Raw genomic sequence first — 23129 nt, 5'->3', positions numbered from 1 at the left:
ATCAATCCATTGATACATTCATCCATCCATCTATCCACTCATCCATCCATCCACTCATCCATCTATCCACTCATCCAACCATCCATCCATTCGTCCATCCATCTATCCACTCATGCATCCATCCACCCATCCATCCATCCATCCCAGTACCCAGCACTTGCAATTTTCCCTGAGCCACAGAGGACACAGAAGTGTCTCGACAAAGGTCCTCAAGCAGCTCACAGCCACAGGACAGGACAGGACAAACAGACAAGTCCCTGAAGCAGAACAGCACAGGACTGGACCACAAATCTAGAAACCACACGGAATGTGAAAGCACCTCTGCTGGTAGGTTCCCGCGCAGAGAGAGAAAGCAGAATGCTGCCACGTGGACACGATCGTTCACCACCAGTAGTGACAGGAGACTGGCCCCTGGAGAAGAGACACTCGACAAACAAAAGGAGACTCTGTTTCTCTGCAGAGGGAGACGAGGAAACAGCTAACACGGATGGACGGAAGAAGAATGAACTCAGTATCCACTGGGAACAAAGAAGCACCACCATTTCCAAGTAATCACGGCCTGGTTAGGGTCTCGTGAGACTGAAAAGCAGCAACAGTCCCCCTGCCCTACCGCTGAGCTGGGACTCACCCTTCCTCACGGTCACAGTGAGTATGCTGGCACTGCTCAGCCCCCGCCGGCCTGTCACCATCAGGCGGAAGCGGTGCATGCCCACTGGAAGCCCGCTCACGGTGGCGACAGCCTTGTCACTATTCCCCATCTCCACCGCCGCTTGACCTCTGTAAAGCAGGGGCGGGAACAACAAAAGCAGAGGTATTCTGACTGCGGCAGGCGGGACATCTGTGTCCTAACACAAGTCCCCCTTTACAGCCAAAACATATGCCGTCTACGGAAGTCTACAGTAACTTTTTATCCACCTAAATTCTCTAGTTCAGCATATGGGTCGTGAGGCAATGCCAATTTTAGACTAAGCCTGGGATTCCCTTGGGAATAGTTATTATTTACTTCTTAAGAGCAGATTCAGGATCCCAGGAGTTTGAGCATGCAAACCACAAAGACTGTCACATGACACAGGACCCCCTTAAGCTCTTTATCTCTTTGGCCTACAGATGGTTTAAACGAGTGTGAGGGCCTCACACAGGCCCTCCCCACACCTCTCCCGTCCTGAAGCTCACCCACGGCAAGATGGCCCTTCCGCCTGGCATGGCTCCACTTCCCCCCCAAAGCCAGCCAGCATCTATCGTGTCCGTCCACGCTATTGTGTCCACTCTTCGGCAGCCGTGCTCAGACACTTCCAGAAAGGGGCTGAAATCCCAAGTCCCCGGCACGCTCAAGCTGACTGTTTAATGTGGAGACAGGGCGATGCTAGCCCAGCGCCAGGGTGCGAACCCCACCTGCAGCTCAGTGACAGAGGGACTACCTGACGGGCTCCCGGTGGTAAAGGGCGATGCCCTGGTCGTCTCTGCTCCTGCTGCCGTCCAGAGTGGTGCTCCCCACCGGGAAGACCAGCTCCTTGTCCGGGCCGGCCACGGCCACTGGGGGCCTGTTGATTTCTAGAATTAGAGAAATGCTATGAAAAATGGTGATCTCTTTGCATTAATCTGCAGTCCCCTGATTTTTTTAATGTTTATTTATTTTGAGAGAGGGAAAGAGAGAGCATGCGCGCATGAGTGGGTGAGGGGCAGAGAGAGAGGGAGTCCCAAGCAGGCTCCACGCTCAGCACAGAGCCTTACGGCAGGGTTCGATCTCACCAGGAGACCATGACCTGAGCCGAAATCGAGTCGGACACGTAACCAACTGAGCCACCCAGGTGCCCCTGATTTCTTGATTTAAGCCAATTACTCATGTCTGAATCAGGCAGTGTCCTGAGGGAACCCTGGGGGGGACCACTGCAGGCCTGTGGCTGAGCCAGGACTACACCGTCCCGAGGGGGAAACCAGGGGTCCAGACAGCAGGTTTGGTTCTTTAAAAGACCTCAACAGTCATGGAGACAAGAGAGAAGGAAAAAGAACGAGGATGGGAAGCTGGAGGGAAGAAGGACTGGGGACAGAGTGGGGGAGGCAGGCAGGAAGGAACTGGACGGAAGTTAGTTGACATCTATGTGAACACACCTGCTTTGTCAGGCAGACTGACCCCCCCTCCCCGTCTTTGTAGCCCCGGGCCTATCACAGTGCCGGCTAAGTGATAAATGCTCAAAACATTTTGGTTACACGTTGAACAAAAGGAAAAGACATAAGGGGCACCTGGCTGGCTCAGTCTGTACAGCACACAACTCGAGCTCAGGATTATAAATTCAAGCCCCACAATGGATGTAGAGATTACTTAAAAACAAAATCTTAAAAAAAAAAAAAGATTAAAAAAATAAAAGGTATAAAGTACCACTGATACTGATATTGAAATAAATAGATTTTCTGTTAAAAAAAAAAAAAAAGTCAAGTAGTCAAAAACTTCAGTAGCAGTTACCCAATATCTGGACCATGTCCCACCCTCACTGTCCTACTCAGTAAAGTTCAGTGGTCCAGGGGCCTCTCTTGCCCTTAGGATAAAACACGTACGTGAACATTCATTTGCAAAGCCCTTGACGGTGGGCCCCTGCTTCCCCCCTCCAGATCACCTGCAGGCATCCTAACCCCTGCCTCTCACACGCCCACATCCTCACTGCTTTCTCTTGTTCCACTACATTCTTCTTAATTCTTTGGATACCAGACTCTCTTTCATCCCGTGGACTTTCTCCATACTGTTTCCTCTGCCTAAAAAACTCTTCCTCTTGCCCTTCTCTCCCCAAATTCACCTGGCCAGATACAACCCAGAGCTCACGTAAGACTCTGCAGATACCTCAAGCCCAGATAGGTATGTCCTTTCCCTGGGCTCCAGAAGCACCGTGTCCATCCGCTAGAAATGCACTGATCATGAGGTTTTTACCCATAAGCCGCGGGAGGACAGAGCCCAAATCTATCTTATTTAATACCACATCCCCAGCATCTAACTCATAGCACCTACTACGTATTAACTGAAAAAATAAAATTAAATAAAATAAAAAATAATAAAATAAAACAATAAAATGCATTGTCTACAAATTGAGTATATTTTCAGTTGCCAGGACACTGGACGGTTTACAGGGACCAGCAGCATTTTCTAGAAAAGTTCGAAAGCCAAGACCATTGGCAAGCGAAAACCCAACTACCCTTAGGTTATTTAAATGTGTAGGAAGACAGAGTCCTGGATTTCCATGAGACCATTACAGGATTGTGAGGTGACCTGGGGTCAATTCTTCAACATCTGGATGTAAGCCATGTGAGTATCAGGCCACACATCACAATCAGCCTCTGCAGCAGAGTAGAACACATGTGGGCACGTCCACCTGGCAGGTGGAGCCCTCGAATGGCCCTGAGGATGTCCATCTGGTCCTCCATACCATGGTGTAGACGCGCATTCAACACAAGATTCAGAACCACAATGGAAAACTGGCTTTATATTAAGATTTAGCTCTTCCAGCCCCTACTTCTTCACAGTTAAAAGATTTAGAGAATTTGCCACCAAATTTGGCTTGTCTGAAGCACAGAGGCCCAGGTGTCATTTCTACCTTAATCTCTGGGGCCAAATCCCTTTCCCATCCCACCTACCAGGCTGGACAGTCACAGTGACCACAGCAGTGGACTGCTGTCTTGAAGAATCTCTCACCATCAGCTGGAGCGTATAGTCTCCTTCCTGCATTTCAGACAAATGAAGGTATGGTGTCTTGATGCCCTGATACCAAAGAGAAAAGAAAAAAGGAAAGAAAAAAAGTAATTTTAAGAAGTAGTATGACATAATGAAAAATGAGTAATGTTGTTAAATATGGAGATCCTGCTTGAAAAAGAAATGTGTGTGCCCCAAGAAAATGCAATCTAAAGTTCACTGTGTATCCTCATGTGCTTCTTGAAGAAGTATAGATTAATATAGCCTTTTTGGAAGCCAATCTGGCAACATCCGTTCGCATGGCAAACGAGCATGCTCTTTAACCAGCAATCCCACTTCTCTCTGCCTCCACCAGAGAGAGCCCACGTGCACAAGGAGGCTCACACCGGACCCTGATGAAGCACGGGCTCTGATAACAAAAACTGGAAACACTCTCAACGTTCATCAGTGGGGAGTGGCCAGACCCGCCATGATACATGATACAATGCTGGTTTAAAAGAGATTAATTTAGGGGCGCCTGGGTGGCCCAGCTGGTAAGCGTTCGACTTCAGCTCAGGGCATGATCTCACGGTTCGTGGGTTCGAGCCCCATGTTGGGTTCTGTGCTGACAGCTCAGAGCCTGGAACCTGCTTTGGATTCTGTGTCTCCCTCTCTCTCTGCCCCTCCCCCACTCACGCTCTGTCTCTCTCTCTCAAAAATGAACAAACATTAAGGTAGATTTATAATGAAATGGAAAGATGTCAAAGACATACATCACCATGCAAAGAGAGAAAGTTGTGGAACAAGGCATATAGTGTGCCAGATACTGTTACGTGTCCGTATACATACACACGCAAGGATTCTGGAAGGACGCACATTAAACTGACCAAAGTAATTTATCTCCAATAAGGGGACTGGGGCGGGATACGGGTTGTATTTGCACTTTATCAGAAGTTCACTTTTTTTTAACCATAAGAAGCAATTCATGTATTATTCTTATAACTAAAAATAATTTTTTAAAATTCTAAAACAAAACTTTTCAATATTTTTTTTCCATTGAGTATATCATAGCTACACTTGTCTCCAAGTTAATAACCTTTCATTTTGTTGCTGTTTTGTTGTTGTTGGTAACATTTCCAATTATTGCTTAGGTCTGATGTTCATGGCAACAAAGAAAGGATTTTTAATCTTAAATCCTCTTATACTTCACTTACTTTTATAGATCCCGAGATTGACTAAAGATAAATATATCTGCATGTATTTGTTAAAGGTTTTAATGGAAAATTGAAAAAAAGATGATAGAAAACCAACTGTGTTGGCACAAGGGGAACTTGTGAAATTTGAAATATATACTTTTAAGAACTTAAAAAAAACACTGAGGTTTTTTTCCAGTTTTTGTTATCAGCTTTTCTTTTTTAATGTTTATTTTTGAGAGAGAGTGAATAGGGAGGAGGGGCAGAGAGACAGGGAGACACAATGCGAGTTGTCAGCACAGAGCCCGACATGGGGCTCAAACCCACGAACCGCGAGATCATGACCTGAGCTGAAGTCAAACATTTCACCAACTGAGCCACCCAGGTGCCCCTAAGTTATCTCTTTTAAACCAGCATTGTATAATGTATCATGGTGGGTCTGGCCACTCCCCACTCATGAACACGGAGACTGTTTCCAGTTTTTGTTACAGCTTTTCCCTACTTTTTAAAAAAAAATTTTTTTTTAATGTTTATTTTTGAAAGAGAGAGACAGAGTGTGAGCAGGGGGAGGGGCAGAGAGAGAGGGAGACACAGAATACGAAGCAGGCTCCAGGCTCTGAGCTGTCAGCATAGAGCCCAACGTGGGGCTCAAACCCACAAACTGTGAGATCATGACCTGAGCCGAAGTCAGAAGCTTAACCGATTGAGCCACCCAGGCTCCCCTCCCTACTTTTGACTAAATAAAGTGAAGCATTTTTCTCTGAAAAGCTTTACAGAAGTATAACTTCCTAGTCCTTACTTCAAAATTACTACAGTTACATGAAGGCTTACGTACCCAGCACAGGGAATGTTGTGGCAGACGGGAACTGGGCAGACCGACACGTGTCACCTGGCGCCCACAGAGCCACCCCATCGGAATGCTCCGTGGGCTTCCCCATCCGGAGCAAAGCTGCGGCAGGCTGCCTTGCATGACGTTTCCACGAATATGAGAGTCTGGTTTACAGTCGTCTTTGCGATTTTCCAGTTAATAAAAAGTTCACCCCTTTTAACATCTTAATCTGTCAACCACGAGACAATAACCTTGTTACTGCAGATAAGGAAAAAATTCCTGATAATAAAGTTTATATTGGATTATTTCTAAAGTTTCTCCCAATACTAAAATAAAATAGTATTTCCATAGCAAATGCTGGGTCAGACTTTCTCTAAACTAGCCTCAAGATCAAGCTGTCAACACGGGACCCACTTAGTTGCTATTCCGGGCTTATAGAGAATGCATGAGGGGAAAGGACGTAAATTTTGAAGATTTGTGAATTCCGGGGCTCTTCCAAGAGTTGTAATCTATCAGATAATCTTGTAAAACATATTTTCTAGATATAACTGCCCCCCACACACATAGCAATACTTTAGGTAGGTAGGTAGGTAAATGTGTGAAGAGATAAACAGATGGACAGATGTACCGATGGATGGATGGATGGATGGATGGATGAGCAGGCAGATGGATAGCTGCATGGGTGGGTGGATGGGTGGATTGATGGACGGATGGGTACACGGTTGGGAGGGCAGGTAGGTGGATGGATAGACAAGTTAAAGACTGAAGGCAGGCTACAGAACTTGCCTGCATGGCCACCGCTTTGCTCTCACTCCCAGGACCCAGGGACCACTCATAGAGGACAATATGATGATCATCACTGTCCCAATTTCCATTCAAACAGATGGAGTTTTGGGGCAAAGTTATGGTCTGATTTGGTCCTGCGTTGGCAACCGGCGGATGGTCCACAGCACTGCTGACCACGAGGACTGCAGTCGTGGAGTCAGTGGCTCCATCCGAGTCTGTAACAGTCCAGCTACAAGAAGAAGAGGAGGCCATCATGCTGCAGGAAGATGCCAAGTCTGAGAGCAAATGGCCAATTTAGTCGGCTTGTGGCACCTTTCTCAGAACTCAGAACGGGTATAAACAGGAATTTGAGGATGAAGCGGAGAAAAGAAGAGAGACTTGAGGATTTCTTTTTATTTGTTGCTGTCCATTCACTTTATTTTTAGCTAGTAATCTAGTCACATGATGGAGTTTTATCTTATACGGGTTTTGAGATGCTAGATGAAGAAATCTTCCTCAGCCAACACGGGAGCCTCTCTCTCATACCTGAGACTAAGAATGTGTCGGGTTTAGGTCCCACCTTCAGGTCTGGCCATGTAGAGACAGTAGATCACTCATCAATTTTCATCTACAAAGCTTTTGAATTTTTCTTCTTTTATAGAGGACTTAATATAATTATGTTTTCAGGACACTCCTTTCAGGCAATTTTAGGATCAAGCACTTTTAAGTAAAAATGGACGCTAGACCTACACAAGCCAACAACAAAGAGGAGTGTACTGACCCTCATGTGGTAAACTCGCTCCTGATGTGGTAATGGATTGGGAAATACAGTTACTTCATCCTTTCGGGGTAAAGATGTCAGTTCTGAACAGCAATGAGTGCGATTTAGGTGTTAATAGGAATCTGACCCTGAAGCCACAGGAAGAACACAAGCCTTGCTTGTAGTAAGGGTGTGTGCGGGGTCCATGTGTACAGGGCCGTGTACTCTGTGCACCCTTTCTCACTATCCTGCAGACTCCATACAACCAAGAGCTGGATGCCGGTTCTGGCTTTGACAGTGAATCAAGCATCCTGAAGTCCTCGCTCCTCAGCCAGGCTGTCAGGACGTGTGCTGGGCCCCTAAGGGAATTTCACCCTAGTAAAATGGGGACAGCAGCAGCAACCTGCCTCAAGCAGACGATGAATTTAATAAGTATCAAATCATCCTCAACACCCATGAAATCGATCTGAGGACTGACGGAACAGACCACACAACTAGAGGGACAGAAGAGGCCACATCGTGGAAGGCAAAAGGTGCGGAGACATGATTTGGGAGAGAAACAATCATGGGTGCTGCGGAGGGGAAGAAGCCCTGATCATGGAGAGGGGGAGAGAGAGAGAGAGAGAGAGAGAGAGAGCACGCGTGGCACACAGGGGATCACACAAGAAAAGCACTCCCCCAAAACCACTGACTGGGAAAATGAGAGGGGCTGATTGCTGGGAGTCTGTACAAGCAGCAGAGCTCAAAGACTGGAGTTTTAGTAGAAGTCCGGGTTGTGGCTGGTGTGGAGCCCAGGGGGCACAGCGGCGCTTCTGTGGGGGAGCGGAGGCCCGGGAGCAGACAGTGCAGTCTGAGGGTCGTGCTGGGAGAGACAGGTCCCCTTCTTGGAGTGCATTTGGGAGAGGCAGCAATGCCTCTCCGGGGCCAAAGAGCCCTTGGGCTCCACTGGGCCGCCCAGTTCATTAGCACAGGTGCAGAGACACCTGCTGAGGGCAGCTAACCTGGAGGCCAGCTTCTTGCCGAGCTTTACCCTAAACTCTAAGTGCCTGTGCGTTTATGTGACTGACCTTCTGGGACAAACCAGCACCAGCCCCAGAGCAGACACCCTCACCCAGAGGGTCAGCGTGGGTCCCTAAAATTCTGGAACTCAGCTGGTGCACTTGAGATAAAACACATGCCTGCTGGGCAGGCAAGGGGCCCGGACACAGACAGGGTGAAGGCAAGGATCTGAGGGATGCCTGGGACACATGAAGGGAGATTGTTCACTCTTCTGTAGAGGCTTCCTGGACAGTGGCAGGTGCAAACTCCCGTCTCTAGCGACAAGGGAGAGGGCAGGTGCCCTTTTTCTCCTGCACCCATCAGCACTGGCAGACCAGGGAGCAGCAGAGCGCCGACAGTGCAGGCGTGAGCCACTTACACCAAGCCCTGCCCCGCTGCACTCTGCAGCTGCTTCTGACCTAGGGCTATGGGCCCCTCCCCCAGAAGACCAGCACAAACACCCCCACCTGCACGCACCGAGTCTACTGACCACAGAGCGCTGCAAAGGTTCAGCTCTAGTGGAAACTGGGTCTAGCTTCTTTAAGTAAGCAGACCAAAGTACACGTACTTAAAACTCACCACACTCTGGCCAAGGGCAAAACATTGCCCATGGCAGGCAAAGAGAAACTCTGCAGAGGACTGACCTGAGGGAAGGAGCAGCCAAAACACAACAGCAGAGTGCACACAGCATACACCGGAGACAACTGCTGAAGCACCAAGCTCTGGACAGTATATGACCTCTTCTTATAGCCATTACTCTCAAGAGGAGAAAACATAACAGGCTTTCCTAACACACAGAAGACAGAGACTTAGACAAAGTGCCAAGATGGAGGAATTCATCCTAAAAGAAAGAACAAGAAAAGGTCACCGCCAGGGACTAATTGAAACATATATAAGTAATATGCCTGATTCAGAATTTAAAACAATAATCATAAGGATACTAGCTGGGCTTGAGACAAGCAAAGAAAACACCAGGGAGCCCCTTACTACAGATAAAAGATGTAAAAAGTAGTCAGACTGAAATAAAAAATGCAATAACTGAGATGCAAAACCAACTGGATGCAATGACCACAAAGAGGGCAGAATCAGAGGAACAAATAAGTGATATAGAAGATAAAATTATGGAAAATAATGAAGCTGAAAAGAGAAAGAAAAATCTTAAATCACGAAAGTAGACTTACAGAACTCAGTGACTCCATAATAATAACATTCATTATCATAGGATTCCCAGAAGAAGAAGAGAGGGTAAAAGATGCAGAAGGTTTATTTGAGCAAATAAGGGCTGAAAACTTCCTAATCTGGGGGAGGAAACAGATATCCAAATCCAGGAGGCACAGAGAACTCCCATCAAAATCAACAAAAGCAGGCCAACACTTGCAAAACACAGAGATAAGGAAAGAATCCTAAAAGCAGCAAGGGAAAAGAAATTCCTAATCTACAAGGGAAGAAAAATGCAGTTAGCAGCAGATCTCTCCAAAGAAACTTGGCAGGCAGAAGGGAGTGGCATGATATATTCAAAGTGCTAAAGGGCAAGAGTATGTAGCCAAGAACGCTCTATCCACCAAGGCTGCCATTCAGAATAGAAGAGATAGAATTTCCTGGACAAACAAAAACTAAAGGAGTTCATGACCACTAACCCAGTCCTGATGAAATATAATTGAGGACTCTCTGAGCAGGAAAGAAAAACCAAAAATAACAGAGAAAATCCTCGGAAATGACTTTACAGGCAATATGCTGGCACTAAATTTGTATCTGTCAATAATCACTCTGAATGTAAATGGACTATATGCCCCAATCAAAAGACATAGGGTATCAGAATGTATAAAAAACAAGACTCATCTGTATGATGCCAACAAGAGACTCATTTTAGACCTAAAGTCACCTACAGATTGAAAGTGTGGAATGGAGAAACATTTATGCTAATGGATGTCAAAAGAAAGCCAGAGTAGTTGTACTTATATCAGACAAACTATATTTTAAATCAAAGGCTGTAACAAGAGAGAAGGGCACTATATCATAATAAAAGGGTTTGTCCAACAAGATCTTACAATTGTAAATATTTATATGTCCAACGTGAAGGCCCCATATATGTAAATCAATTAATAACAAACATAAAGAAGCTCATTGTTAATACTATAGTAATAGTAGGAGACTTTAATACCTAACTTACAACAATGGACAGATCATCTAAGCAAAAAAACAACAAGGAAACAATGACTTTCAATGACACATGGGACCAGATGGACTTAATAGGTATATTCAGAACATTTCATCCTAAACCAGCAGAAGACACATTCTTTCCAAATGTACCTGGCACATTCTACAGAATAGATCACATACTGGGTCACAAATCAGCCCTCAACAAATAAAACAAGATGGAGAACATACCATGCATATTTTCCAACTACAACACTATGAAACATGAAGTCAAACACAAGAAAAAATTTGGAAAGACAACAAATACATGGAGGTTAAAGAACATCCTACTTAAGAATGAATGGGTTAACAAGGAAATTAAAGGAAAAAAAAGACATGGAAGCGGGGGAGGGGCCAAGATGGCAGAACACCATGGAAGTTTTTTTTTGCATCTCTCATTCCTGCAATACAGCCAGATCAACACTAAACCGTCCTGCACACCTAGAATACTGATTTGAGGAATAACACAACACTCTGCAGAACCTGAACTAGCAGGCACATGGCACAGAGAGGTGAACTGGGGGAGAAAGCCGCAGAGGGCAGGGAGCTGTTTTTGCTTGCAGAGAGAGGACAGAGCCAGGGACAGAGTACGGAAAGCATCCCTCACGCCTGAAAGCAGCTCGAGAGATAAGAAGAGTATGCAAGGGACTGAACAAAAGAGGGAGGTACCGCCTGGCAACATGACAGCTTGATCATGGACAGTATAAAAGCAGGGTGTGGGCAGAATCCAGGGACAAAGGAGGGGTGTGCAATTGCTGGTCGGGGAGAACACAGAGTTCTGATACTAGAGACTGGGTAGCTGGGTGACACCATTTTCACCCTTCCTGCACATGTGCATACACACCTACAGGTGCCACAACAATCCACCCCAGTAAGCTAAGCAGCACCATCTAGTGAGAAACGGAGCCGTAACACTAACCCCTGCCCAACTGGGACAACCTCGCTCTTCAGGAACACCACAAGTCTCTCTGCCTGCTTAGTTTACGGACTATAAAGTGCTTCCTACTTCCACTTTTAGGGGAAACTGATGTAATTTCAATCATACCTCAGTCTGTTTACTGGTCCATCTATTCAATTTTTTTTTCCTTTTTTTCTTATAATTGGATACAGAAACAGAAAAAATTTATTTTTATTTTCCATTTCTATTAAAAATATTTTTCTCTAGTTTTTTACTGTATTTTTACTGTTTTATAAGTTTTTAAAATTCTATTTTTTACTTCCATCATTTCACTTTGTTCTATCTCATTGTATTTATTTTTTTCAAAGTTTCAAACATTTTCCTTTTTTTTTCTTATCTTTCCCTTTTTACTCTAATCTATCAAGCTCCTTTCAACAATCACACCAGAACATACCTAAGATCTAGCATCCTTTATTCTTTTTGTGTTTTTAATTTTTTAATTTTAATTTTTTTTACCTTATTAATTCCTTTTCTTCCTTCAAAATGATGAAATGAAGGAATTCACCCCAAAAGAAAGAACAGGAAGAAATGACAGCCAAGGACTTAACACAGATACAAGCAAGATGTCTGAACCAGAATTTAGAATCATGATATTAAGAATGCTAGCTGGGGTTGAAAACAGTTTAGAATCCCTTTCTATGGAGGTAAAAGCTAGTCGGGATGAAATAAAAAATGTTATAACTGAGCTGCAATCTTGAACAGATGCCACAGCAGCAAGGATGGATGAGTCACAGTCAGAGCAGACAATCAGCAATACAGATGAGAAACTTAGGGAAAACAATGAAGTAGAAAAAACAAGGGAGATTAAGGCAAAAGAGCACGATTTAAGAAAGAGAGAAATTAGTGACTCATTAAAAAGCAACAGCATCAGAATCAGAGGGGACCCCGAAGATGAAGAGAGAGAAGAAATGGTGGATAGGTTATGTGAGCAAATCACAGCAGAAAACTTTCCTAACCTGGGGAAAGACACAGACATCAAAATCCAGGAAGCACAGAGGACCCCCATTAGATTCAACAAAAACCAACCATCAACAGGGCATATCATAGTCAAATTCACAAAATCCTCAAGCAAGGAAAGAATCATGAAAGCAACAAGGGAAAAAATTCCCTACCCTACAAGGGAAAACAGATCAGGTTTGCAACAGACCTATCCACAGAAACTTGGTAAGCCAGAAAGGAGTGGCAGGATATATTCAATGTGCTGAATTGGAAAACTATGCAGCCAAGAATTCTTTATCCAGCAAGGCTGTCATTCAAAATAGAAGGAGAGATAAAAAGTTTCACAGACAAACAAAAATTAAAGGAGTTCTTGATCACTAAACCAGCCCTGCAAGAAATTTTAAGGGGGACTCTCTGAGAGGAGAAAAGATGGGGGGGGAGGAGAAAAAAAGGACCAAAAGCAACAAAGACTAGAAAGGAACAGAGAATGCCACCAGAAACTCCAACTCTACAGGCAACACAATGGCAATAAATTCGTATCTTTCAGTACTCACTCTAAACGTCAAAGGACTAAATGTCCCAATCAAAATACATAGGGTAACAGAATGGATGAGAAAACAAGATCCATCTATATGCTGTTTACAAGAGACCCACTTTAGACCTAAATACACCTTCAGATTGAAAGAAAGGGGATGGAGAACCATCTATCATGCTAACAGTCACTAAAAGAAAGCCAGAGTAGCCATACTTGATATCAGACAATCTAGACTTTAAAATAAAGAGATGAAGAAGGGCATTATATCATAATTAAGGGGTCTATCCACCAAGAAGATCTAACAATTGTAAACATTTATGCTCCAAATGTGAGAGCATCCAAATGTATAAATCAATTAATCACAAACATAAAGAAACTCATTGATAATACCATAATAGTAGGGGACTTCAACACCCCACTAACAGCAATGGACAGATCCTCTAAACACAAAATCAACAAGGAAACAATGGCTCTGAATGACACACTGGACCAGATGAACTTAACAGATATATTCAGAACATTTCATCTTAAAGTAGGGGGAATAAGCTTAGGAATTCCCTGAGCCTGCACTGATGGGTTAACAAGGCATAAAGAATTACAAAGCCATAGCATGCTCACACCCAAGCTTGCATAAACAAGATTAGGCCCACAGGATAGAGCAGAGGGGGGGCAAAGGCCCCCAGAATAGGGTAGGGGGGGCCAAAGCCCCAAGGATGGGGGGACAAGGCCCCCAGAATAGAGAGGGGGGAAAACACCCCCATACAAATGTATATGAATTGTAAATTTATATATTTATTTATAAAAACTTTATAAATGCTTATAAATGTATAAGCAAGATTAGATATTCAGGGCAAAAGCGCCCCCTAATTTAGTGCTATAGCAGAAAGCTGCTTTCATAGGAAGGAAGGACCAAATCAGGTATATAGGGCTATTAACCACTGCAGGTGAAGCTGCCCAGATGGGAGCTGATTAGTAAAAGAAAAGGTGCCTTGTTAACCCTGAGGTTACTTGCTCTGTCTCATCCCCTAAGCTAGCTAAGACAAACAGACATGGCACCTCCTGTCTGTCATTAACAACCATCTGCCCATCTGCCCAGCACCAGGATTTTTTTTATATTGACCCAAACCCCAAACACTGTATATCCTCAAAACCCCTTTTCCCTCATACCGTTGAGTTAATGTTCAAAGATTCATTGTCTGTTTGTGCAGGCCCATCACGTTTGTAAGCATTCTGATCTTAATAAATATGGATCAAGGACCCTTATTCAGGGCTCTTGTCTTTTCCCAGACATTAGCCATCTCTCGGTTTCAATCTCGCATCCACTCTCTTGCTGGACAAGAAAGAATGTTAGACTAAGAGTCTATGACACTAAAGCAGCAGAATACACATTCTTCTCCAGTGTACATGGGATGTTCTCCAGAATAGATCACATACTAGGACACAAATCAGCCCTCAACAAGTACAAAAAGATACAGATCATACCGTGCATATTTTCAGACCACAGTGCTGTGCAACTCAAAATCAAAAACAAGAAAAAATGTGGAAAGATAAGAAATACTTGGAGACTAGAGAACATCCTACTAAGGAATGAATGGGCTGACCAAAAAGTTAGAAAGGAAATTAAAAAGTACATAGAAGCCAATGAAAATGGTAACACCACAGCCCAAAACCTCTGGGACACAGCAAAGGCTGTCATAAGAGGAAAGTATATAGCAATCCAGGCCTTCCTAAAGAAGGAAGAAAGGTCACAGATACACAACCTAACCTCACACCTTAAAGAGCTAGAAAAAGAAGAGCAAATAAAACCCCAAAACAGAAGACAGGAAATAATAAAGATTAGAGCAGAAATCATTGCTATTGAAAGCAATAAAACAGTGGAACAGATCAATGAAACCAGAAGCTAGTTCTTTGAAAAAACTCACAAAACCGATAAACTCCTAGCCGGTTTGATCAAGAAGAAAAAGGAAAGGACTCAAACAAATAAAATCAAGAATGAAAGAGGACAGATCACAACAAACATAGCAGAAATACAAATAATAGTAAGAGAATATTATGAGGACTTATATGCCAAAAAAATGGGCAATCTGGAAGAAATGGACAAATTCCTAGAAATATATATACCAAAACTGAAACAGGAAGAAATAGAAAATTTGAACAGACCCATTACAAGTAAAGAAATTGAATTAGTAATAAAAAATCTCCCAAATAACAAGAGTCCAGGGCTGGATGGCTTTCCAGGGGAATTCTACCAAACATTTAAAGAAGAGTTAACACCTATTCTCTTGAAGCTGTTCCAAAAAATAGAAATGGAAGGAAAACTTCCATAGTCTTTCTATGAAGCCAGCATTACCTTGATTCCAAAACCAGACAAAGACCCCACTAAAAAGGAGAACTATAGACCAATTTCCCTGATAAACATGGACGCAAAACTCCTCAACAAAATACTAGCCAACCAGATCCAACAATACATTAAAAAAATTATTCACCATGACCAAGTGGGATTTATACCTGGGATGCAGGGCTGGTTCAATATCCACAAAACAATCAATGTGATACATCACCTCAATAAAAGAAAGGACAAGAACCACATGATTCTCTCAACAGATGCAGAGAAAGCATTTGACAAAATACAGCATAATTTCTTCAAAAAAACCCTCAATAAAGTAGGGATAGAAGGATCACCTCAAGATCGTAAATGCCATATATGAAAGACCCAACGCTAACATCATCCTCAATGGAGAAAAACAGAGCTTCCTCCCTAAGGTCAGGAACAAGACAGGGATGTCCACTCTCACCACTGTTATTCAACATAGTATTGTCAGTCTTAGCTTCATCAAACAGACAACACAAAGACATCAAAGGCATCCAAATTGGCCAGGAGGAGGCCAAACTTTCACTCTTTGCAGCTGACATGACACTCTGTATGGAAAACCCAAGATTCTACCAAAAACTTGCTAGAACTGATCCATGAATGCAGCAAAGTTGAAGGATATAAAAATCAATGCACAGAAATCGATTGCATTCCTATACACCAATAATGAAGCAACAGAAAGGGAAATCAAGGACTCGATCCCATTTACAACTGCACCAAAAACCATAATAAAATACCTAGGAATAAATTTAACGAAACAGGTGAAAAATCTGTACACTGAAAACTATAGAAGCTTATGAAAGAAATTGAAGAAGACACAAAAAAATGGAAAAAGATTCCATGCTCCTGGATAGGAAGAACAAATATTGTTAAAATGTCAATACTACCCAAAGCAATCTACATATTCAATCCAATCCCTATCAAAATAACACCAGCATTCTATACAGAGCTAGAACAAGCAATCCTAAAATTCATATGGAACCACAAAAGGCCCTGAATAGCCAAAGTAATTTTGAAGAAGAAAACCAAAGCTGGAGGCATCACAATCCCAGACTTCAGGCTGTATTACAAAGCTGTAATCATCAAGACAGTACTGGCACAAGAACAGACACTGAGATCAATGGAACAGAACAGAGAACCCAGAAATGGACCCACAGACATATGGCCAACCAGTCATATGTCTGTGACAAAGCAGGACAGAATATCCAATGGAATAAAGAATATCCAATGGAATAAAGAATATCCAATGGAATAAATATCCTCTTTGACAAAGCAGGACAGAATATCCAATGGAATAAAGACAGTCTCTTCAGCAAGTGGTGCTGGGAAAACTGGACAGCAACATGCAGAAGAATGAACCTGGACCACTTTCTTACACCAGACACAAAAACTCAAAATGGATGAAAGACCTAAACGTAAGACAGGAAGCCATCAAAATACTAGAGGAGAAAGCAGGCAAAAACCTCTCTGACTTCGGCCGCGGCAATTTCTTACTCAACACGTCTCTGGGAAACAAAAGCAAAAATGAACTATCGGGACCTCATCAAAATAAAAACCTTCTGCACAGTGAAGGAAACAATCAGCAAAACTAAAAGGCAACTGACGGAATGGGAGAAGATATTTGCATATGACATATCTGGTAAAGGGTTAGTATCAAAATTTATAAAGAACTTATCAACTCAACACCCCAAAAATAAATAATCCAGTTAAGGAATGGGCAGAAGATGTGAAAAGACATTCGTTAAAGACATACAGATGGCCAACAGACACATGAAAAGATGTTCAACATCATTCATCATCAGGGAAATGCAAATCAAAAGTACAATGAGTTATCACCTAACACCCATAAGAATGGCTAAGATTAACAACACAAGAAACCACACATGTTGGTGAGGATGTGGACAAAGGGGAACCCTCTCATACTGTTCGTGGGAATGCAAACTGGTGCAGCCACCATGGAAAACAGCATGTAGTTTCCTCAAAGAGTAAAACATAGAACTACCCTATGACCCAGCAATTGCACTACTAGGCATTTACTCAAGGATACAAAAATACAGATTCAATTGAACTCCAATCTTTGTAGCAGCATTATCAACAACAGCAAACTATGGAGAGAGCCCAAATGTCCACCAACTGATGAATGAAGAAAAGGTGGTATATATACACAATGGAATACTACTCAACCATGAAAAAGAATGAAATCTCGCCATTTCCAACGTGGATGGAACTACAGTGTTTTATGCTAAGCCATTTAAGTCAGTCAGAGATAAACAAGTATCATGTGTTTCATTCATATGTGAAATTTAAGAAACAGAACAGATGAAGATAAGGGAAGGAAGAGGAAAAAAGAAAGGGAAACAAGCCATAAGAGACTCTTAACGATACAGAACAAACTAAGGGTTGATGGAGGGGGAGGAAGGAATGGGCTAGGTGGGGGATGGGTATTAAAAAGGACACTTGTGATAAGCACTGCGTGTTGTATGTAAGTGTTGAATCACTGAATTCTACTCCTGAAACCAATATTGTGCTCTATGTTAACTAAGTACAATTTAAATAAAAACTTGAAAAAAAAATGAATCAAAAGTACCTCGCAAAGTGACATTTCACTATACATAAATTTTATCCCAACAAATAAGTGCTAGAGAAAGGGTTTTAATAATAATTTTTCTGAAGTTCGCACAAGGTTTTATATGATGAAGCTCTCCCACAAGTCTACCTTAGTAAAACCCTCAGATAAAAGTAAGCAATGATTTGGCAACATATGACAAACTCCTTAAAAACATACAGGACTCTGACCGGAGATTTTACTTGTACTCCTAAATTTAACTGTAAGGATGTTAGCCCAAACACTGAATAATGGGGCCCAATTTTTTTTTCTTTCCTTTTTTTTCTTCTTTCTCTTTATTTTTTGTGTATTTATTTATTTATTTATTTATTTTTTCAATATATGAAATTTATTGTCAAATTGGTTTCCATACAACACCCAGTGCTCATCCCAAAAGGTAATGGGGCCCAATTAATAAAATACAATGTATCAGCACAGCACCAAACATGATGTTACAGAATATTTACTGATGTGGATATTCATGATACATGGAATCCAAATGCAGACCCACACACGCGTGAGAAATTGACAGAGTTGTGACCTGCAGACTGGGAAAATATATGCCCAACCGGCCAATAAACGGTACTGGGACAACTGGCTGATTATGCATATAGGGAAAATTAGACTGGCTCTCACAACAGTATAAAAACTTAGATGTGAAAGATAAAACTTTTAAATTTTCATTAAATATAGGGGCGCCTGGGTGGCTCAGTCAGTTAAGCACCCGACTTCAGCTCAGGTCATGATCTCACATTTCGTGAGTTTGAGCCTGCATAGGGCTCTGTGCTGATGGCTCGGAGTCTGGAGCCTGCTTTGGATTCTGTGTCTCCCTCTCTCTGCCGCTTCCCCACTCACGCTCTGTCTCTGTCTCTCAAAAATGAATAAACGTTAAAAAAAAAAATTTAAACAAGTCCAGAAAATCCTGGAAGATTTGCTCCATGTGCATGTAATCCACACATCAAAAAAAAAAAAAAAAAAATCTAGAAGATAGCTTCTAAACATCCTATACATTTTGATCTAATAAGAAAAAAAATGTTTTAAGTTCATGCAGGTACAGAAAAAAGACCATAAACATAAATGCCATACAGTTAAGGGTGTTTATTTCCAGACAGACTCATGAGGGATATTTTTTCTTTCTAATTATAGATACATGATGAGTTTTTAAAAATTTTTATGGCAAATGTGCATTATTCTCTTTTAAAGGTTTTTTTTTTCTTAAGTTTATTTATTTATTTTGAGAGAGGGAGAGAGAGTGGGACAGGGACGGGGAGGGAGGGAGGGAGGGAGGGAGAGAGAGAGAGAGGGAGGGAGGGAGGGAGAGAGAGAGAATGAATCCCAAGCAGGCTCCACACTGTCAGTACAGAGCCCAATGCAGGGCTTGAACCCACAAACCATGAGTTCGTGTCCTGAGCCGAAGTCGGATGCTCAACCAACTGAGACACCCAGGCACCCCTGCTTTATTCTTACCATAAGAAGAAAAGTATATTATTAACTTGTATATATATTGTATATATTAACTTGTATATATAACAAGTATATTATTAACTTGTCTCTTGAAACCCTGTATCTCTTCTGGATGGAGCTGTGACTGCCTTGCCAAGGGGGTAAACTAAAAATAAACACACAGACCCCGCCCCAGAGACATGCCGAAGGCAAACAGGCAGAGGAAAAGAGGCCCCACCTCACGTCGTCATGGGAGCAAATGCAAATTAAAACAACAATGAGAGAGCACCACACACCTGTCTGAATGGCCAAAGTCGAAACACTGATGGCACCCAGTGCTGGTGAGGGTGTAGAAAAGCTCTCCTTCACTGCAGGTGGGAAAGCCAAAGGTCCAGCCACTTTGCAAGACAGCTTGCTGGTTTCTTTCAAAACCTGAACATATTCTTACCGTATGATCCAGCACTCACACTCCTTGGGATCTGCCCAAAGGAGCTGAAGGCTTAAGTCCACACGAAAATCTGTACATGGATATTTATGGCAGCTTTATTTGCATTGGGTCAATGGAGAAATAAACTGTGATCCATCCAGACAATGGAATATGACTCAGTGCTAAAAAGAAATGAGCTATCAAGCCATGAAAGGGCAAAGAAGAGCCATAAATGCACTTTACGAAGTAAAAGAAGCCGATCTGAGAAGGCTACTGACTGCACAATTCTGAGTATATGACATTCTGGAAGAGGCAAAACTATGAAGACAGTAAAAAGATCAGTGTTTACCAGAGAGGGGGCAGGGGAGACAGATGAATTAGTGGAGCACAGAGGATTTTGGGGGAGAGAACACGATAGATACCTGCGCGATATCGATGTATGAGATTATGATAGCCATCTGCCATTACACATTTGTCCAAACCCACAGAATGTACAACAGCAAGAAGGAACCCTAAGGCTGTAGGCTTGAACTATAGGCTTCAACTGATTAGGATATATTAGTGTTGACTCATCCTGGGTAAAATACATACAATGCTTGCGAATGATGTTCATGATGGGGGCAGTTATGCATAGGTCGGGGCAGAAGGCATGTGGGGAATCTCTGCACCTTCCTGTCAATTTTACTGTAAAACCTAAAACTGCTCTAAAAAAATAATAAAGTTAAAAAAAAAAAAACAGACACACATGAACATTGGATGCCCCATGTGGCTGCTCACCCAGCTTTCACAGAGCCTACAGATTCCTCGGGATCCACTCTTAATAATAAAATAAGCTTTCAGGGGTGCCCGGGTGGCGCAGTCGGTTAGGCATCCGACTTCATCCAGGTCACGATCTCACGCTCCGTGAGTTTGAGCCCCGCGTCAGGCTCTGGGCTGATGGCTCAGAGCCTGGAGCCTGTTTCCGATTCTGTGTCTCCCTCTCTCTCTGCCCCTCCCCCGTTCATGCTCTGTCTCTCTCTGTCCCAAAAATAAATAAATGTTGAAAAAAAAATAAAAATAAAAAATAAAATAAGCTTTCAGAACTAGCTAAGTCTGTCTGTCTGTCATTCTTTGTCTCTTTTAGTATGGTGAAGAATATATAAAATAAAAAGTACCATTTTAACTATTTTTAACTATGTAATTCAGTGGTATTAAGTACATTTACACTATTGTGTAATCCCTATGGCCATCCATTTCCAGAACTTTGTCATCATCCCAAACCGAAACTCTGTATCCATTAAGCACTAACTCCACATTTCCCCTCTCCCATCCCCCCGCCCAGGGCGACCACTATTCTGCTTTCTATCTCTATGAATTCGTCTACTCTACCTCATGTAAGTGGGATCGTCTGTCCCTTGTGAATGGCTTCATTCACTTCACCTAATGTCTTTAAGGTTCATCCATGTTATACTATATGTCAGAATTTCGTTTTCTGAGGCTGAATAATATTCCATTATATGCGTGTACCACATTTTGCTGACCCCTTCATCTGTGGATGGACATTTTGGCTGTCCCACCTTTTGGCTATTATGAGGAATGCTGCTATGAACATTGGTGCATGTTACAGACTGAATATTTGTGTCTCCCGCCTCAAATTCGTATGATGAAACCTAACCCTGATGTGATTGGTACTTTGAAGTGGGGCCTTCAAGAGGTGATTAGATCATTAGGGCAGAGAATGGGATCGGTGCCCCTGTGAAAGAGACCTCAGAGAGCTCCCTCACCCCTTCCTCAATCCTTCTGCCATGTGAGGACACAGCGAGAAAGTGGCTGTCTATGAACGAGGAAACGGACCCTCACCAGACACCCAAGCTGCCGGCACCCTAATCTTGGACTGCCTAGCCTCCAGCACTATGAGGAACAAATTTCTGTCATTTCTAAGCCACCCAGACTCTAGTACTTTTGCTGTAATCGTCCAAACAGACTAAGATGGTATGCAAGTACGAATCCTGCTGCCAATTCTTCTGGGTGTACATACCTACAAGTGAGACTGCAGATACGGTCATTCTAGGTTTACTCTTTTGGGGAACTGCCAAACTGTCTTCCAAGCAGCTGCGTAACTTTACACTCCTACCAGCAATGCACAAGGGCTCCCATTTCGTCATATCCTCACCCACACGTGCTATTTTCCAGTTTTTAAATGATAGCTATACTAATGCAGTAGAGTGCTTCTTAAACTGATATTACAAATAGACCAAAACAGAAGTTTTCACAACATACAAACAATTTAAAATGCTCCAGAGATGAATCCAGTCAGATGCTTGGGAGCTTCTTAACCTAATCAGACTCTGGCGTGACTGGGTGGCTCAGTCGGTTGGGCATCTGATTTCAGCTCAGGTCATGATCTCGCAGTCCATGAGTTCAAGCCCCAGGTCAAGCTCTGCGCTGACAGCTCAGAGCCTGGAGCCTGCTTCAGATTCTGTATCTCCCTCTCTCTGCCCCTCCACCACTAACACTCTGTCTCTGTCTCTCTCAAAAGTAAATAAACATTAAAAAAATATTTTTTAAAACATCCTAGTCAGACTTCAGAAGATTTATAAATATATGGATGCATTGATAGACCCATGGATGGATTTCACAGAAGTACGAGTATATGCTCTTTCTTTGAAATCATTGGATTCTTAAAGTGGTATATGAGATCTTAAAAATGTAGTAAACCAAAATGTTTATGATACAGGCAAATAGTGGAGGAAAATTATAGTTTTAAAAGCTTTATAGACATTCAAGGAAGATCTAATATGAATGATCCAAGATTCTGGTCTAAGAATTTATAAGAAGAGCAAAGTAAACCAAAGTAAACAGAAGTAAAGAAATAGTAGAGATAAGAGCAGAAATCAACAAATTAAAAAACAGACAAAATAAGCAAAGCTCTAGTTATGTTAATGATTAGTTTGAAAATATAAACAAAATTAACAAAAACCTTAATCACACGGATCAAGAAGAAAAGAGAACACAAATCACCAATGGTGGAAATGAAGATGGGGTTATCACCACAGACCCTACAGACATGAAAGGATAATATGAAAATACTTATGAAATCCTTTGAACCAACAAATCTTTTTTTTTTTTTAACGTTTATTTATTTTTGAGACAGAGAGAGACAGAGCATGAACAGGGGAGGGTCAGAGAGAGAGGGAGACACAGAATCTGAACAGGCTCCAGGCTCTGGGTGGTCAGCACAGAGCCTGACGCGGGGCTCGAACCCACAGACCGTGAGATCATGACCTGAGCCGAAGTCGGACGCCCAACCGACCGAGCCACCCAGGCGCCCCTGAACCAACAAATCTGACAATTTAGATGGAACAGGCAGAATTCTTGAAAAATGCAACTTACCACAAACCACAAGAAAAAAAACAAAAACAGAAAACCTAAACAG

General features: G+C 42.6%; 1 protein-coding gene across 1 annotated transcript in view; it reads right to left on the bottom strand.

Moving 5' to 3' along the window:
- The window catches only part of KIAA0319 (KIAA0319 ortholog), a 53989-nt gene that overhangs the window by 18572 nt on the left and 12288 nt on the right, over positions 1-23129 (bottom strand). Inside the window, 4 exon segments of the mRNA XM_049654704.1 lie at positions 629-777; positions 1419-1551; positions 3622-3745; positions 6464-6692. Coding sequence (XP_049510661.1) covers positions 629-777; positions 1419-1551; positions 3622-3745; positions 6464-6692 — 635 coding nt within the window.

Source organism: Panthera uncia (genome assembly GCF_023721935.1).
Source record: "Panthera uncia isolate 11264 chromosome B2 unlocalized genomic scaffold, Puncia_PCG_1.0 HiC_scaffold_25, whole genome shotgun sequence".
Lineage (NCBI taxonomy): Eukaryota > Metazoa > Chordata > Mammalia > Carnivora > Felidae > Panthera > Panthera uncia.
The sequence above is the reverse complement of the archived record's forward strand: the minus strand, read 5'-3'. Positions and strand labels throughout refer to the sequence as shown.